Source organism: Erpetoichthys calabaricus, chromosome 2, assembly GCF_900747795.2.
Source record: "Erpetoichthys calabaricus chromosome 2, fErpCal1.3, whole genome shotgun sequence".
Taxonomy (NCBI): Eukaryota; Metazoa; Chordata; class Cladistia; order Polypteriformes; family Polypteridae; genus Erpetoichthys; species Erpetoichthys calabaricus.
The window spans coordinates 281123848-281143066 of record NC_041395.2 but is presented as its reverse complement, the minus strand read 5'-3'; the positions used below and the strand labels follow the sequence as shown (position 1 = coordinate 281143066).

General features: G+C 37.6%; 1 protein-coding gene across 1 annotated transcript in view; it reads right to left on the bottom strand.

The window, feature by feature from the left end:
• Window positions 1-1140: 1140 nt before the first annotated feature.
• Window positions 1141-19219, bottom strand: part of ptpn20 (protein tyrosine phosphatase non-receptor type 20) — a 211339-nt gene continuing 193260 nt past the window's right edge. Inside the window, exons 44-47 of the mRNA XM_051922606.1 lie at window positions 12252-12586; window positions 10399-10614; window positions 9438-9500; window positions 1141-4025 (exon numbers count right to left, since the gene is read on the bottom strand). Of these exons, the coding sequence (XP_051778566.1) occupies window positions 3945-4025; window positions 9438-9500; window positions 10399-10614; window positions 12252-12586 (695 nt within the window). The 3' untranslated portion in view covers window positions 1141-3944. The remainder of the gene's footprint in view (window positions 4026-9437; window positions 9501-10398; window positions 10615-12251; window positions 12587-19219) is intronic.

Below are 19219 nucleotides of genomic sequence, written 5' to 3'. Positions count from 1 at the left end.
GGGTATGAATCTCTTTTCAAGCAACTGCTGATGATAAGAATATGAACAATTATAGCTAAAGAACAATTTATGAGTAAAAAAAATACTTTCTTCAAAAAAATATTTTTTATTTATACATAGCAAAGTTGCACTGCCTTATATCAATCTCTCTTCTATAGCTGAAAGACCGGGATCTTAGGAGCTTGAGAGCATTGAGTTCAAGGCAGTGGTGAATCTTGAATGAGACACCAGCTCAGTGGTGGACACACTCATGTCCATGACCTCCCACACGTGCAAGTCACCAAGCTAGAGTGATGACATTTTTTGGATGTACAATGCAACTGAAGGGCCTTGACAAGACATACACAAACACTGCAAGAACGAGCAAAACGAGCATGTGATACGAGTCACTGGAGTCGTGAGGCAACAGCACTGAATGCTGTATTGACATGCCAACCCACTGGAGTATTTACACAAAACCCTTGTTAACAGTTCTTCAGAACCGTTCTTGGTCAGAATAAATGGTTAAGATAAACATTGGGGGAAATCAGTTGGACAGAATGTAGAACGTGGCATTTCATAAAAACAGTAATAGCACATGTATTTCTGCATGAAGATAACCAGCATCAATTCAGTCCTCACCAGTTTCATAATATACCATTTCATATTTTTAACAAGTATATATTGAATGTCTCATACACATGCAGTATTAATTCATTACATCTTCTACCAGGCCCCAAGAAGCACAGTTCTTTTTATCATATACTGTATTAATGAATGTTTCCTTCTTATTTACATCTTGCCTGAAGAAGGGGCCTCAGTTGCCTGGAAAGTTTGCATATTGTAATCTTTTTAGTTAGCCAATAAAAGGTGTCATTTTACTTGACTTCTCACTACATTCATAATGGCTAATACAGTACAACACCCTAGTACTTCTTATTTCAAGGAATACTCCAGCCAGAAGTGATATTTTTTTGTATGTTACTTACCCGCCACGTAGCCTGGACAATAGCAAACAATATAACAACATCCATGAAAAACTTCACATTACTCATGTTGCATAATCCAAAAGTCAAGTGAGAAAGAAAGTAATCCACAAGCAGGAAAAAGTCGCCTTAAGAAAAAGAGTCTGCTCTGCCCTTTCGTAATGAAATAAGACAACAGTTTATCAACTTTTATTTAAAAGAACATTGTGCTATACGTCAACAAAGAAGTTTCCATTTTGAATGATTGTTCCAGTTCTGAGAGTGCATGTCATTATACAATTACATTTGTTGACAGAATTACTGGACATCAATAGTGGCTTGCTTTACAGTAATAATACATTCTGAACTTTTAAGGCACAAAATACGGTCTTCTTCCATTGCCTAGCAGAGCAGAGCATAGTCTCAATAAGAGAAAACATTTAACAAAGTTTAATACTCAATCGGAAAGAGCGTTTACGACACCAGCCATGAATAATAATAATAATAATTTTTTGCATTTATATAGCGCTTTTCTCACTACTCAAAGCGCTTAGCAATTGCAGGTTAAGGGCCTTGCTTAAGGATGTTTGTTTGGTGGTCCCAGTATGTAAGTCAGTTTTATCAGTGGGTCAGAAAAAAAGTTTACGTATGGAGCATCTTTACTGCTACTAGTTTCTGATAGAATTCATCGAGTGCTCTTAAACACTGCAGGATTGTGAAGGGTTTAAGCTGGTATGTTTTAGGGAACAAGGTGGCAGAATGGTAGCGTTGATGCCTCAGAGTAAAGAGAGCAGGGTGCTCCCTGCATAGAGTTTGAATGTTCTCCCTGTGTCTCAAGGTGCTCCACTTTCCTCCCACATTCCAAAGACATGCAGGTTAGGTAGATTGGCAATACCGAATTGGGTCTAGTGTTTGTGTGCTTTAGTGTGTGTGTGTGTGTGAAAGAAGCACCCTGTGATGGACTGACACCCTGTCCAGGGACTGATCCTGCCTTGCGCCTTGTGCTTGCTGGGACAGGCTCCAACTCTCTTCTGACCCTGCTCAGGATAAAATGGGTTTGGAAAATTGGTGGATGGGCATCTGATTGTAAAAAAACTACCTACATAAGAAAAAATAATAACTGACCACCTAACAACTTACCTTTTGAAGATCCCATGGCGGAAGGAAAACACAACACAACACAAAGTGTGAGAATCATCTCCTGCCTCCCTGAAATACAGGCTTTCCATGAAGGCAGATCATACAAAATGGAAGCCAAGTCAGTTTTTGCTCTGTAAAGCCCCAGGGTATCAATTCCACTACAAGAGAGTAATATTTAAGCCGTGATTTGAGTGTGTCTGCAGGCTCCTTGTATGGCTTTCATGAGACACACAATGCGTCAGGCGAATGGAACAGTAAGGCAGTGAAACAACAGACACTCTGCTCAAAATTACTTGAGAGCATCACTTTGTAATCTTTAAGTAAAACATAAAGGCCTAATTTAGAATAAGGACAGCCTAGAGACTGCTGGGTCTTGGTTTAATTTTATAGTTCTCTTTAGAATTAAAAAACACCAAAAGTAAGCTTCTGTTGCAATACTGAAAAGAAACATAAGGAAATGTAATTTATTTAATGATTTCCCTTACATTTTGCAGGATATTCTTCATTCCTGTGTAACGTGTACGTAGGAAAATTATAACATAAGTGGGAAAGAAAGGTTTTGCATGTGCGCCCACACACTCAAGTGAATTATTTCCACTGTTAAAGGAAACTTCTTTCATGTAGTGACACGGGTGAGATGCAATGTCAGTCTGGGGTAGGTCTCGACTGGAGAGCTTACCTTTGAGAAAGCACGCATTAGTCTCTGGCTGCTGGTCTGTAAACAGCTGCCAGCAGCCCTTCAGTACATTTTAAACATCCCACAAAAGTGCCTTGTAGGAAGTACTTAGTTAGACTTTGAATACCACCTCCAAATATCTCAATACCAAGCGAGTGATCAACCCTAAGAAGTTTATCCCTCAGCTGCTGTAGGCCTACACTATATTTAAAAATGATGTAACATAACTACTTAATGCATTGAGAACATTTCCTCTAACAAGATAGCATTACGTTGGTGGTGATAATCATTCACATTTTTATATTATTATTTAATGCAAAACAAATATTCTAAAAGAAGAAGGAAAAAAAAATCAGTAAATATAAAAATATGATACACCTGCAACAGTATATCAGCTCTGAATATCATTACTCAGTATGTTCAAACCAATAATAATCAGTAAACAAATGATTTACAATCTATAAAATACATACTTACAAAAATAATTTAAAATTATTCAGTAATACAATGGCTCTAGTCCAGGATGATGACATTTCAAATTCGCTCGGTTTTCACCCTTTTAGTCTTATACATTGCATAATATGCAGGGAAAAAAATACATCTCATTCATGTCTGGTGTTCACATTATGATAAGCCAGTCTTGTGTCACCCTGCCAAGAAAGCAGACTTGCCCAACTTGGTTTTTTCTGAGTGAGACATTTGCAGTGATCCTCCCGCAGGAGGGCGGACGTCTGTGTATGTTTATCTTGTGAAAATCAGATGATGGGGTTGCTGGCCTCTGCTGCCAATTGTCTGGCTGAAGTGTGAAATCAACAAAGATGTGATAGGACACATGGATTCTAGTTTTTGCTGACAGCAATAGCCTGACCCAGAACTTGATGTGGATGCCAAGAGAGAAATGCCTGTTCAGGTTCATTGGGTTGGCAACCTGGCTTGCATTTATAAAGGTGACAGCTCATGGAAGGGATCTCTGAATGGAATACCTTTCTCAGTATTGTATATTTTTTGTGTGTCGTGGTTTTTCTGAGCTACACGCTGTATGCATTTTAAATGGTTTATGCTGCTATTCCTTATTTATTACTGCTGTACCTCTGTTTATTTAATGGGGATTTGGGCAAGTGCAAATAGGCAAACTGATATTTCAAATTTTCTTGTGTATGAAAAATCAATTAAATGGAAAATGGTCAATGTTGTTCATTGTCCTGAAGCAGCTGAATGCGTTGAAGAACTTCCAGTAAGACTTTATAGCAGAAAAGGTACTGATCCTGAAAAAAAAAAGAATAATAAATATTTAATCTTTCATCAATGCTTATAAACAACTTTTTAAACTCCATGATTGTGGATATTGCATTCTGTATATCTTACTAGTGGTTTCTTCTCCTTTCATTAATAAATTACCAGCTCCTTTTTCAGACTGACTTTCCATGAAGATCTAACTATATAGACCTGGGGTCCTCAATCACGGTCCAGGAGGGCCACAGAGGCTGCAGGTTTTTGCTCCAACCCAGTTGCTTAATAAGAAGCACTTATTGCTCAAGTGGTACTTCTGCTTCACTTTAGTTGTCTCGCTCATTAAGATTTTGAATCCTTATTGCTTATTTTAGCCTTAAACAGCTGTAGTCTTGTTTTTTAATTGCTCCTTATTAGTAATAACATGCAAATGACAAAAGAATCCAGCATTTCTCCATTGGCTTGTTTCCATCTACACCTGTGTGTATTTATTATGCACTACTGGGTTAAATTAAATACTTGTGAAGAGAAAAAGTGAAGGACTGAGAATTACTCATCCATTTTAGCCTTCAAATCATTTGGATGATATCCTAAGAAAGAGGAAGAAAATCTAGGTTAGAACAAAAACCTGCAGCTCTGCGGCCCTCCAGGACTGTGATTGAGGACCCCTGATATGGACATTCAAATCAAGGCTCAAGACTCCACATTTATCTTTTGCTTTCTACATGTCTTGTCTAGCATTTGCTTTAGTTATGTATTCCATTACCTTCTCCTTGTGTTTTTGAGGTCTGTCTGCATAGCAGTTCAAGATACTATTTACATTAATGTCAATATATTCTATGCAGTAGCATGTGTCTTCCTGTTTTTGGATTATTTTACTCATCCTTTGTCATAGGTTATTTTGAATGCGGTCATCAATACAATATAAGCCTATTTCTGTCTGTCTGACACTAACACATTGTTGGGCACAATCAGCATTGATGGTTGCAACACACCTATTATTTGAGAGTGACCAGAAGAACTTAAGAACTGACAAGGGGTTAAAACTGGAAAAATCCAAGAGATCCATATGTCAAGCCAAAACAAAGGCCTAAATCAGAGATAAAAAGCAATGGCAAAGTTCGGTACAAGAGATTGTCACACAAAGATTTTCTGAGACACGATTCAAAAGGGGCTTTATCAACTTGGATAGGCAAGGATTGCCTTGGAAGACCTTTTATTCCTTTACAGTAAAATCAGAGTCATGACCTTTCAGGAAATTTCCTGAGTCCCAGACATAGAAAAGGGGAATTCAGTCCTCCTAAAAGGGCCATAAAGGCAAGGTCACAACCTAAACAGCCTGCCCACCCAACCTCCAGCTAGTCTCAAAATGGCTAACTGCAGGAGAAGCTGGATTAAATAACTAAAAAAAGTCTCAAAACATATCAAAAGCCTCATAAGAGGGAAGACGACTGTTAATATTAGCCTTATAAGAACATAGCCAACGAAAGAATCTTTGTAAATAAAGGATTTTTTAGAAAAAAACATGGAAAAATGCAGAAAAAATTCTCAAAAAAGCAAAAATAGAAGTAGGAGTTGCCTAAAAGGCAATCCTAAGGAAAAAAGTGCAAATATACAATCCAGAAGTGAAAACCAGGGACAGGAGCAAAACAAATTAAGAAAGGTGGAAAATCTTAAGAAAACAGCAATGCTCAAAAATCCATCATAATCACTGCTCTCTTGATACCGAGCCTTTTATGCTCTAGTTAAACAGAACTTTATTTCTCCCCAGGTGGAAGTTTGGTTTTTTACAGAAGCTCTTTAAATAAATAAATACCTATTATTCACACACACACACACACTATGGTCTGAGCACACACCAAAATTACTAAAATGGAAGAAAATTTTAAAAGAAAGAAAAGAAAAACTTCTGACTTGGCAGTCCCAGTCCTAGTGAGGAAATATTTAGATGTATTGCTGTTGGTATAAAGGAGCCCCAATAGCCAGAGGGAGGGCTCAGGAGTGGTGATGTCAGAGTAGCTCCGCCTCCTGGAGCTCCACCCATAAAGCACAAGGACATTTAAATGAATGGAACATAATTTCAAACATGACAGAAAATGTATAAAAATTTGAAAAATAATTCTAAAACAACCAAAAAAAACCACACATGTTAACAAATAACAATGGTAAATACACTGCAAAAATTAGTACATCTGTTGAGAATTCTATCGCAATTAAGGCAACAGTCAAATGAACACTATAAAGGTAATTTTGAATAAACAAAAAGGAAATAAAGAATGGTGGAGGGAGTACTAATTTTAACTGAGATAATGACCTGCCCACATCAATGTATCAAAATGAGAGCAGGAATAAATTCTGTAAACAACCAATCCGATTAACACCCATAAAGAGGACAAACAGGAACTGAATTTTGACTCCAGCTACTTCCCACTGTACAGGAATTAAAAAAGGCTATCTAAAATTTCCTTTATTAACCTATAGTATCAGCACCATGTATTGCAATGAAAAATGCTATGCATTTAATGTTACTACATAGGACAAACACCTTGGATTTGGTGTGTCGAGAATGAGCAGGTTGTGAGCAGTGTCATAGGTATTGTGTGCTGCAGTTACACTCTGTTGACTTCATTTCAATGACATGATGTAAAAGCTGGACACACAATCTACAATGTACAGCATCATGGACTGGAACAGCTAGTATAATATAAAGAGCAATCAATCAATATGATATTTGGTCAAATTCACATACACATCTTAATATACAGTAAATCCTTGCTTTTAATTGGTTTGTTTCATTTAATTAAAGGATCGTTTTGCCTTCAGAAAGAACTTGGAAAACGGTTACAAGTGATAAGTAAAAAAGTTTTTAAAGAAAACAGAAGTCTGTTTATCAGTTATCTTGACTGATTTTGGTTCATTTTAATTCATATTATTTCTAAAATATGCATTCTTTATCTATCCCTTCTATACGTTCTACTAGATAAAAATGTTAGATATTAGTAGAGATTGTAAGCTACAACTGGTGGAGACAGTCATCCATTAGGGCCCATTCACACCTTAGCATTCTCCTGCGTTCTAGCGCTAGACCAGAGCGCTCCTAAACCACTTGTAAAGTTACTTTCCTTTGTTTTCGATTATACTATTCACACCTAAGCATTATAGCAGCATGCAGTTTAGAAACCTACTGAATGCAACAGTTTTTGGGTGTTTTCTATTGTTGAAATCAATGCTAATGCTTGTAAATGGCTGGTTAAAAATAAAAAATAGTGTTTTTACAGGAAGCCACTCCCCAAAGAGTGAAGCAGCTCATCAATACTAGAAGAAAGAATTAAAAAAAGTCGTTATTGTGTATGCATGTGTATTGGTCTTCTAGTAACATCTTAGGCCAGGTTTATACTTCAAGCGACGCGACGCATGCTCCAGCGGACGCTCCTGCTATGCAAGTGTTGTACTGTTTATGCTTGTATGCGTACTTTACGTAAATCTGGAAGAATCCACTAGGTGGCAGTGCGAGATATCACAGTGAGAACAGTTTGGCTTCGCTGTGTTGTGAGTTGCCTGGAACACCCATTAAATTCCAATGAGAACTTACCGCAATATCTCTGAAAAAGAATGTTTAATTATTAAATCCATCAATCCAGGGATGTGTCCATTCCAGCAAGCATTGAGCATGAGGCAGAAACAATCCCTGGACGGGGCATCAGCTCATCGCAAGGTGAATACAAGCGCTCACATACACTAGCGTCATTTTAGTATCACCAAATCTGCATATCTTTGGAAGGAAACTGGAGCACACTGTGGAAACCCAGCAGGAAAACATGTAAACTCCAGGCAGGGAATACCAGCGACGTGACTCCCTGCGAGACAGCAGTGCTACCGCTCTTCCACCGTGTCACCCCACGTGTGTAATTATTAACAGTATTCATTATTTAAACGAAATTAATGATTTATCTGTAAAATGTAACAAACATACTTTAATGCATTCATTATGCATTTCATTATGAAATGGATAACAAGTATAAATCTAAGGATTCTAAATGTGCAGAGAGTTGGAATATCATACATTTAATGTGTTCTGTGTGGTGATCTGTTGCTGCATGCCGATGCTGTCAGGTCAGGAGGAAGTCCCAGAAAAAATAAAAGACAGTACAAAAGATGGTATGTGCAGACTTTTAAAGTGTATCGTGTCATTACGATCGGGAATATGCAATGCTTGAATATAAAAGCACCACGAATGCATCTGTATGTCAGCATTTTCCTTCACCACATCGAACCATTCAAACATCGAAGCGCGCACATCGATCCTGAAGAATCCACATAGAGGGTTTCTGTCACATGTAGATAGTAAACAGAGTCATTCCAATTTTTATCACACTGCGCCCCCCGTCGTTTTGCTGGTACTGCAACTCGCGCACACATCGCATTAATTTCTGAGGACCTGCTGAGAGGACGCATCAAATGAACGCTGGAAACACGTGGCAGCCATGATGCGTGCTCGTACGCATTCTGAGCGTGAAGTATAAACGAGCCCTAACTCTAAATTACACCCATGTGAGTGAGTGTTAGTGAGTTACTGATGAACTTGTGCCACAACCAGGGTTGGTTCCTGCCTTATAGCCAGGGCTACTGGATAGGCTTTTTCATCTCATTGCCCTGAAATGAATACGCAGGTTTGAACATGGATGTATGAATGGGTAGGAAGTACAAAAACATGAGAATGGCACAGTTATTAAATAAGGATTTACATTAAACCCAATTATCTACATGTTTCACCCAAGCAGTGTTTCTCAAGCTTCAGTCCATGCATCCTGCAGTTTTTGCAGATTTTAAGTGAAACTCCTAGTGTAAATGGCAATGATTGGTATGTGCAGAGGCAAGAGAGAAACCTCTACAAGAAAAGCTGCACAAACAAAGGCTGCTTTAGGGCCACATTTTTTTTTCTTTCACAAAGTGATCTTTTCTGGGCTGAATACACAACTAAAGCAGTCTATCTGACTAACAAAGCTCTTGAAATTCATGTGGATTTGCAATGACCGACATGACTGGTGACTAATCAAAGTGCACTGAAGTATCTACAAGCCACTGTGTACATGTAGAACATTGTGCATAGAGCATTGCCTGCATTATTTACTACACTGAGAAACTAATCACATCTAAAATGTGCAACAGTTAAATAAAAAGTCAGAATATCCATTGCATTGTTATGCATTGTATTGCTGGTTTATAGAAGGGGATCTTGCACTGTAAATGAAGCCTTTTGTGTTGGTTCACTGCGTCATCTTATATCAGCATTGTTACAGTGACGGTGAGCTCCCCCAAATACGTTATCATTTTCAGCTAAAGCAATCACTGCAGGCAATGACAATCATGTTTGACCAATAATACTTTACAAGAAAATAAGGAATTCATTATTAACTAAATTTTAAATACCGTACTTCATAGTGTACCTTAGTTTGTATCATTCCATATCTTTGGAGTCGCATGTCCCTTACTATATCACTGACGTTGACCTGTGGGGAAAAAAAAAAGTTCATTACAACATACAGTAATTTACAGTAGCTTCTCTTTATGTGTCATTATTAGTGGAACTATGCAAAGCTTCTGAGGGATTTATAAAGATTTTTATGTCAGTTTTGCAGACATGTGCAGATCAATTCTGAGTCATCTTTCTGCATTTTAACGATCTTTCCAGAATAGTGTACTCTCTACCTGAAATGATATAATCAGCATTACATAAATAAAGAAAAGTACTGTTCTGTTTGGTATAACAGTAAAATAGGCTGTCAGAAAGTACTACATGTCAGAAATATTGTGATGTTGTAAAAGAGTTGAGGAGGATACAAAACCATGGCTATCACTTTCTATCAAAATAAAAAACAAGCTGTGGTAACTATGTGCTCTAGTGATGGGAAAGTAGTGTTACAACATCACGGAAACTAGCCACAGGTTTAATTCTACATAGAGATATGTACATTGTCTTTCTTCTGCTCCAATCTACAAACCCACACCATTGTAGATCAAGTACTGTATTTGAGGTCCTGTCACATGGCATTTCTAAATAAATTGTGAAAAATATGTGGTGTGTTCAGTATGGCTTTCAAAAGCAGCTTACTGCTTTCGCATGATTCTGAGCAAAAATAAAAATGAATATGAAGGATGGTGTACATCACTACACTCTTCAAACCCTAACATGTGTGACACTTTATCTTGCTCAGTTCACAGGTAACAATCACAATAAGGTATGTGTCATGTATAAATGTACAGTTGGTGCTTATTTACTGCATTTATTCATTTAGAAAACTCTTCTGTCTAGAAAACAACCATGAAAGGTCACTAAGAAAACAAGAACAGTGACTGGAATCTTGGCTGGACCAATCCCAGTGTTCTGTGGAAATGAGCTGTACTTACTTCAAAATCTTTTTCAACCAGACTTAGGATGACGTCAATGCAGATGAGGACTCCACTCCTTCCAATCCCTGCACTGCAGTGGACGATTACTGGACCAGATCGATGAATAGACCTCATATAGCGAACAAACTTGACAAGATGCTCGGATGACTGTGGCGTCCCATGGTCTGGCCAAGTTGTGAATTTTAAATGCTTCACAAAGTGGATCTGTCCAGTCTAAAACACAACTTAAGGTTTAAAAAGAAGCCCAAAATAGCAGGGGAACCCCTTAGGCAAGGGGTTCTCAAACTCGGCCTTGGGGGCCCACTGTGGCTTCAGGTTTTTGTTTCAACCAGATACACAATCAGTGACAACAACTGATAACACTGATCTCATTTAATTAGCTGGCACTGCATTTTTCCCTATTTTCTTATTCTACATTGTGAAAAGCACAGCAGAATGATTTTTACATTTATAAGACATTTAGAAATATTTCTATTTTTGCTATAGACTTAAATCCTTAACATTCTTTTGTTGATTTCATTATATTTTGTGCAGTTTCCCCCCTTCATTGAGTCTTAATAATGACAATTAAAAATAAGCAGATCAGACACCCAGGCAAATAACATTGAATCGTGAAAGGCTGCAACTACTTTAGCGTCAGACCCACTAATTAGTAAATAATGGATTAATTAAACAATTGGAACACCTGGAAAAGTAGAATGAAAATCAAGATGAAAATATTGTTAAAAGAAAAAAAATATATTATTTCCATATAACTGCTTAGTACATTTTAATATATTTTTTTCTTTTTTTGACTAAACTTAGTTTTCTAATTTCTGTACTGTTCCCAAAATACAGAATCTGGGATATAACAGTTCACTTAATTAGCCGAGGAGTACAATTAAAAATAGAAGCTGGTTGGAACAAAAACCTGCAGCCGCAGACTCTGAGAATCCCTGCCTTAGACATAAACTCAAACATCAAACTTTTTTTCAATTATACTATAAATGAACTTAATAATAAAATCCACTACACAGAAAAACACTGCATAAACATAATGCACTCTTATTTTAAATAATAAACTCTGAACTAAAAATGTAATTATGGGTCACACTAACAGTGTACTATCATATCAAGAATGGCAGACATTGTTTTCTTATTAATAAAAAAAAAATGAAAAGGTTTCCTTCAATGCATATACAATACGTATAGCGATGCAGACTTCACAATACAATACTCCTGACTGTTCAGTAGATAACCTGTGTGTCTGGGAATTTTTCCCCCCTTATGATCTGTGCCCTAGGTGAATTCTTAATTCATCTTAATGGTGGCTCCGGCCCTGGTGACACTATATTCTTACATCATGATTCAAAAGCAGAATCCATTTAATTAAAAGCTAATATTACAGAGATTATCATTTTCTTATCATTAAAGTATAGTTTTAGGGGCATTTGAATGTAACAACTGTTGCTTAGCACATGCAAAAATCTAATTTGAATGTATTCTGTACATGTGACAATAATGATGCTATAAACCTATCACTAGATAGTGCTATTGTATCACCATCCTGCACTATATTATTATTATTATTAATTACTGTGTGGCATTTGTAAAATCCCTCTCTACTCATATAATTTTTCCCCCAGGTATTCAGTAGGCCCCAACATTTCAAAAACTATACGTGAACTGGTGTCCCTAAACTGATTTGAAATTAGTGAGTGTTCTCTACGATGGACTAGCTTCTCATAATAGGATTTCCACCAATATTGCAAGAAATGACTCCAGCACCCCATGACTCTGTAATGGAACAAGGGGATTCAGGAAAGAAAATGAATGGATGGAATTTAATCTACACACATACAATCACTTACCTTTTTATCAGTCATTCTAATGATGCTAATTTGAAAGTAGTCTTGAATCTGAAAATTTTCCAAAATAAGCTGGTACTTGTTTGTCTCTTTTGGCTCATTTAGTCTGTCAGGCCAGTATTTATGACACTTGACTCTTCCACGCTCCACTTCTTGAGTCATCATGGCAATAACATTTGATTTATTTTCCCAAACCATTTGCCAAAAAATATCACATGTGCCAGGCAGAGGGCCTTGAGAAGAGATGTAGTAATACTGCTGTGTGCCCACTGACATGCGTATGTAGCTTGCATTGATGTAGTCTTGCTTTTTGCCAACTAGGACTCTAGTTTCGTCATCTGAGGAGAAAACAACAGAAATTTCTATAATAGGGGACAATTTAATTTGAAAAAGAAAAAGTAACTGTGACTTACTGTAGAATATAATTGGGCAGCCAATACTTCATAAACATGAATTCATAAATTGTCATGCAAACATAAATTTCAGATATCAATGGCTGATAAAAGAATTTATAAATAAGGACTAATGTATTCTTTCTTCCTACAAGCTGAGATTGACTTTAGCATTCGATACCTGTAAACATAATGACACGCATTGAGAAAAAGTGGCACATCACTAACATGCATCACCATACAGTCGAGGATGTTTCAATGTTAAACCCTAAAGACTCCAATTAAATGAATGATTGGATTTCAACTCTACAGAATTAAACTACACTGTACCAAAAATGACAGAGCATTTCATTGTTAGAAACTATTTTGATTCTGTGTTTGGACTTACATCGTGAAAAAACAACGTATACCTGCATGTGAGAGAATTTTGTTTCTTTCTCTCGAATAAATAAACTGACTTTTTCGAATATTTGGCTCTGTGATTTGTTAATTGTCTTTGCAAAATCTATTCTAACGGGAAACTGTAAACGTTTTAATATGAATGGCATATCAAGATCTCCTTTGTTGTGTAATGTTATCCAGGGAAGATGTACTACATTACCTTTCCTGGATACATCCTTCTTTCAACAGTAATTCGGACGGTGGAAGACCGGACGGCGTTAACAGTTGTAGATATTCTTCTGGATATTGTAAGCTGATGTTTTCATATTCCGCATGATTACCACCAACTGTTTCAGCATAGTCTATTGATACGCACTTAACCAATTTGCCGTGTAACCGATCGACAATTTTTGTGTTAATTCGTTTGTCTTCTTTGTTTCTCGGTGCTAGGATTGCTCGTGTACTCATTTCTTCTGTTGATATCCCTTCGGGATGAAATTCTTCAATAAGATTTGGACATAATAAGTCTTTTTTAATTGGGAACTTAAAGTGAGGAAAACATCAAAATTTATAAGAGCTGAGAGAGCAGGAAATGTGCCTGTCAAAATCATTCACACGAAGGAGATGTGATTGGACCGTGTGCATGTCTGAATATGGTTGAGAGGAGGGCGTGATCTGAAAAAATCTCATGTCAAAAGTCTCAACTTGTGGGACTTGAAAAAATCTCTTCCAAAAAGTCTAGTCTCGTTGCAGGATTTTTTATATAATAGAGAGATAATCATCATTTTCTGCATTTTTTATCAAGTCAAAATGGAGTTCAGACTTTTTGACAACTTCAGCTTGTTCTCTTGTTGGTGCACACTGGTGTCTCTTCTGTTATATCTCATTCACTCATCTATATTTCGATGTAAAACTAAATATCCAGTGTCACATATTGGCCAGAGAATTAAAGCAATGCTACTTTAATTTTCACCTTTGAGCCTAAACATGTCACTTAACTTGCCTTTGCCATAATAGTTAAAAACATATGTAAAAAATTGTACTATGGAGTTGAAATTGTAAAGTACTTTGAAGGAAAGGTGCTATATAAATAAAATGTATTGTTATTTGTTATTCTCACACTATGCTGTATGTACTTTCAGTTGAAAATATGAAAAAAAAACTTAGAGCAAATTATAACTGAGCCTTTGGAAGGAATATTTTATTGCTCAATCAACGGCCAAACTTTCTTTGCTGGAGTCTAATCTCTTGAATCCAGGTTCTGTTTGGCTCTGACGTTTATAAGCCTGCAGACATGCCAGCACCGCATGTGCACAGAGCTTCACCCTTCATTTCTTGCTCACCCCCAATTTCCTTTGTGGCATCATGCATAATTTATTTACCAAACCACTATGAATAAAATATGAGCCAATGCCTCCAATTAACAAACTAATCTTGGTTAAAGCCCAGGGCCCCGTTATTGGCCATGGCTTTCTATTGGGAACTGTAGAAAAAAAAAGAGCTGTAAGTGCACTTTTATTTAAATTGAATTTCAGTGCTAATTTTTTATTGTTTCAACGGAAAAGTTAAAAAAGAGCCATATTTGGAACACGGCAGACAAGACCTTGTCTTCCCTGGGAGGTATCAAAGTTCAAAGAGACATTTGCACATTTTGAACTGTTCCCAAAAATAATAACATATTAAGTCAAAGGCCTCACACTTAGCCAAGTCATATGCTTTATTCAAAACAGACTGCCAGTTAGCAGTAAAATAATAAATACATGCTGTATCCAGTGGAGCAGGACCTCTGGTGTTTAAGTTATATAATGAAATGTATTGTGTGTAAAATCTCTATTTTTTTGAGGTAAAACATTTATCTGACACTAAAGAGTCAGGCTGGGGACAGAACTTGTATTGTTAGCTATCAGACTGGCGGAGGACAAGGATTACTTTATAACTGTATTTTATGTTACATTATTCACAAGAGTGATGAAAAAACGGTCACATCATACCTTTCACAACAAAGAGCTTAATGTCTCTTATACATGCTTCATTATCATCTTGGAAGAATGAATTGAATGCTTTGCATTATAAATGTCAACAAATTCTGAGACATTATTCTACTGTTTGACAATCTGCAGTATTCTATGACTGAATTCTTTTTAGTTCAGTAGTTGAATTGCTTACAAATCTAATTAATTGATTTTTAAGTTATTACAGACTAGTAGTAATTTAGGAAAATCATAAAAATACATTTCGCTCAGTCTTCATGTATCCTCAAAATTACAGGAAAAACTTGGAGGTTGGCAGCAGGATTGGCACTACAGCCACTGTAAAAAACGTCACACTGTTCCAGTGTGGTGCTGAAGTGTCACCCACTGCAATCGGGTCCCAAACCAGGTAGTTTGTCATGTGGCAGGTGGGGCAAAGGGCTCCCAACCTTCATGTATTTCCTAATCCTAAGATTTCAGGTACAGATTTATTGTCACACATGCAGAGTTAAGTAAAATTCTTACTTGCCAGTTCTACCAACATAATGCCATTTTCCTGGCACTATGATCAGCAAGTATTGAAACTTACAAAAATTGTACACTACTATATAGTAGTTGATACCCAGAAAATGTGATAAGTATTGAAATTGTGATTTTTGGAATTTAGTTTCCAATACAAAAGTTACTTGTATTGGCATTTAAAGTTACTGAAAACCCATCTATACAATAATTTGGCAGTATGTTTCTTTCAGCCATGTGTAACCTGCTGCACAATTTAATGGCAGCTGCATTGTGATTGATAAACAAAGTCTAAAGATTTTTTGCGACAAGCCATGCTGGCGTGCTGTGGTTGGTGGGGAATGGAGAGTTTTGTTTTGGGGTTTCAGAGCTGGCTATAGGCAGCAATACAGTTACTATAATAGGGTGCTACTGGCTTCCTTCACTCCTAGCACATTCATCTGCTTATGTGCAGCTTTCAAAAGCAAATTGTGCTGTTCTAGTAGTCTCTCTAAGCATTCATCCAACATGTGTGTTATAATAATATACTGTAAATCCAAAATAACCAAAAGATATTAATGAAAAAAAAAGGAGTTGTATATGTATAGTAAATCCTCACTATCCATGGTTTCCATTCCAGCAGATTCACTTATGAGCCATCATAAAAGTGTAAACTATTTCTCGACACCTGGGGTCCAAATCCACCTATTCGTGGATAAGGTCCTCACTTTCGGCCAGGGGATGGGGATGGGATGGGCATCATGGGGTTGTATACACAGCCATAAGAAGTAGAAAAAAAATTCCAAGAGGCCTATCCTGCATGAGTGACATGTGTGTGAACAGTCACAGGTCCATGATGCCCTTAGATTCCTGGGACTGCATGTGCACTACACTGAATGGATCCATATGTTTCTACCGTGCACCTAGAGGTATAGGAAAGCAGCTGAACTTCATTTATTAAGGGGACAGGGGCTGGAAATTACTTTCCATGGACAAGGAATTCCCAGTAAGTGTGGGTCATAAGCTTGCACTAATTAAGTCCCTATCCTTTTTGAAAACTGCCCTTCGATACTCTCAATTGGATGGTTTAATGAGCTCCTCGGATCAACTGCACTAATCATTACACGCAGCCTTTGGCGGAGCACCTAGAAGACCATCGAACTTGACTATAGAGGAAGTAAAAGTTGTAAAAGTGTTTCTACAGATGAACTTGTGGAAGGATAACTACAGAGCTTCAAAGGGCAAGAGCAGGCCTGTTTACCTGATGCTGGTCCTTCCTCCAAGATGGTGTCCCACTGGAACCTAACCCATTTTTCCTATAGGATCAATGCTTCAGTATCTATGGGTTTTTTTAGGAAGTAACCCCTGCGGATAATGAGAATTGATTGAGATATTGTTATGGATTGACTGGCATCCCGGCCAGGGTCAAAACCATTCTCATACCAGGATGGTGTAGCATTCCCTGCATCAGCCAAGTAACTGGCATGGAGGGCCACTGTAACAGAGGATATGCTGAGACTGGCATACTGGCAGCAACCTTTTACCCAGCAGTAAAACCAGAAGAAATGAGAGACAGTGGGAGATTACCTCCCATGTTCATGTCATTCCCTCTTACCACAGGTGGCAGAATTCTTCTTAACGAACCCCTGTCTGGATGAGAATTGTGGTTCTATAGGGCTGCCTGTTGGGTTCCATAGGTGCTGCCAGGGCAGCTGTTGGAAGGTGAATCCACTGTTCCTGGGTAGTTCTGCCTGACCTGGAAATGCTACCTGAAGACAATGACTTGGTCCCAGAAGTATTCCCAGGCTGGGTTGTGCTGTACACGTCACCCAGGGAGGCGTAGTTGTGCATGGAGGAAGAAGTAAAGAGTTGTGAATTTCCAAGGTTGTAGTATGGATGTAGAAGATGCTTTTATTTAAGTGATATATATACAGTGCTTGTAAAAATTATTCACCCCTTTGAAAGTTTTCATATCTTAATGTTATACAACCTTGAATCTCAGTGGAATTAAATTGTTTTTTTTTTTACACTGATCAACACGAAAAGACTAATTATGTTATATATAATTGACCACATACTGTAAGTATTCACCTCTTCCAGTCAGTATTTAGAAGACAAACCTTTGTCGGCCATGACAGCCTTGAGTCTGTGTGCACAAGTCTTGGTCTTTGCACATCTGGACACTGCAATTTTTCACCATTTGTCTTGGCAAAACTTCTCAAGCTCTGTCAGGCTGCATAGAGATTGAGAGTGAATAGCTTTTTTCACATCCAGTCATAAATTCTCAAGTGAATTGAGATCTGGACTATGACTCGGCTACTCGAGGACAGTTTTCAGACCACTTCTGTATAGATTTGGCTCATATAACTTGGTGAAAAACAAATTTTCCCTCAAGGCATATATTCCTTGCGGACTGCATCAGGATTTCCTTGTATTTTTCTGTATTCATTTACCCCTTTATCTCAAAAGCCTTTCAAAGCCTGCTGCTGGGAAGCATGCTGACCACATGATGCTACCACCACTGTGCTAAATGGTAGGAATGGTGTTTTTTGTTAATATGCAGTGTTTGGCTTGTGCACAACACGGCCTTTAGTGTGATAGCCAAAAAACTCCATTTAGGTCTCATCAGGACATACTCGTAGAACTATCTCCCAGCAAACTTCAAAGCATCCGTGTGCCTTCTGACACACTCTCTGCTCTCTGTGTGTTTTTTTAACAGTAGCTTTCTCTTTGTCACTCTCCCATAAAGCTGGGACTGGTGAAGCACCCAAGCAATAGTTGTTGTCTGCACAGTCTCTCCGTTTTCAGACACAGTACTTTGTAACTCCTTCAAAGTTACCATAGATCTTTTAGTAGCCCTGTTATTAGTCTTCTTCTTGTACAATCACACAGTTTTTGATGGCCTGCTCCAGGCAGATTTACAGCTGTGCCACACTCTTGCTATTATTTAATAAGGGATTTAACTGGACTCCAATGGATATCAATGGCATGGAGACTTTCTTGTCTCCATCCCCTGACTTGTGCTTTTCAATCACATTTTCACAGAGTTCCCTGGAGTGTTACTTTGCCTTTATTGCATAGGTTACGCCACAATGTTGACTCACCCGTGTTGGGCAGTAATGTGTTACTGTAATACAGTATTACTACTTTCCCCAGTAACGAGTAGTGTAAGGGATTACAATTTCTAAAACAGCAATAATATTACAGTTACTAATCCAACTAACACTGCATTACCAGAACACAATTTTTTAATTTTATTTTGGTCCTATGTATGTTAGTTTATTATAAAGCTCATCCATGTTAGATTTGAGCAGTTCTACCTAAAAAGCCCAACAATGACGGGAAATGAGGGAGAGAGGAATACTTTCAAAAATTGGAAGTATTATCATTGTTTTGAGTTAATCTCAGTCAGAGATGCAAAAAACATTGTTGTTCATTATAAACTTTGTCCCAGCGGCAAAATGCTTTCCACAGCAAAAAATACGACAAATTTATTAAAGCATCTGACACAGCAGCACAGCAGCAATATGAAACTCATGGAAAAAAACACTGGTGCTGACAGGAAGGCCTTTACAGCCAGTGATCCATGTACTCCAGCTAAACAACCAAAACTGGATTTCAGAGCAGGACACTCTGGTGAAGAAAAGTTAAGTGGATGGAATTTAAACAAGCTCCTCACTGAGTATATTGTAGAGGATATGTTTCCTATTTTCACTGTTGAGACACTCTC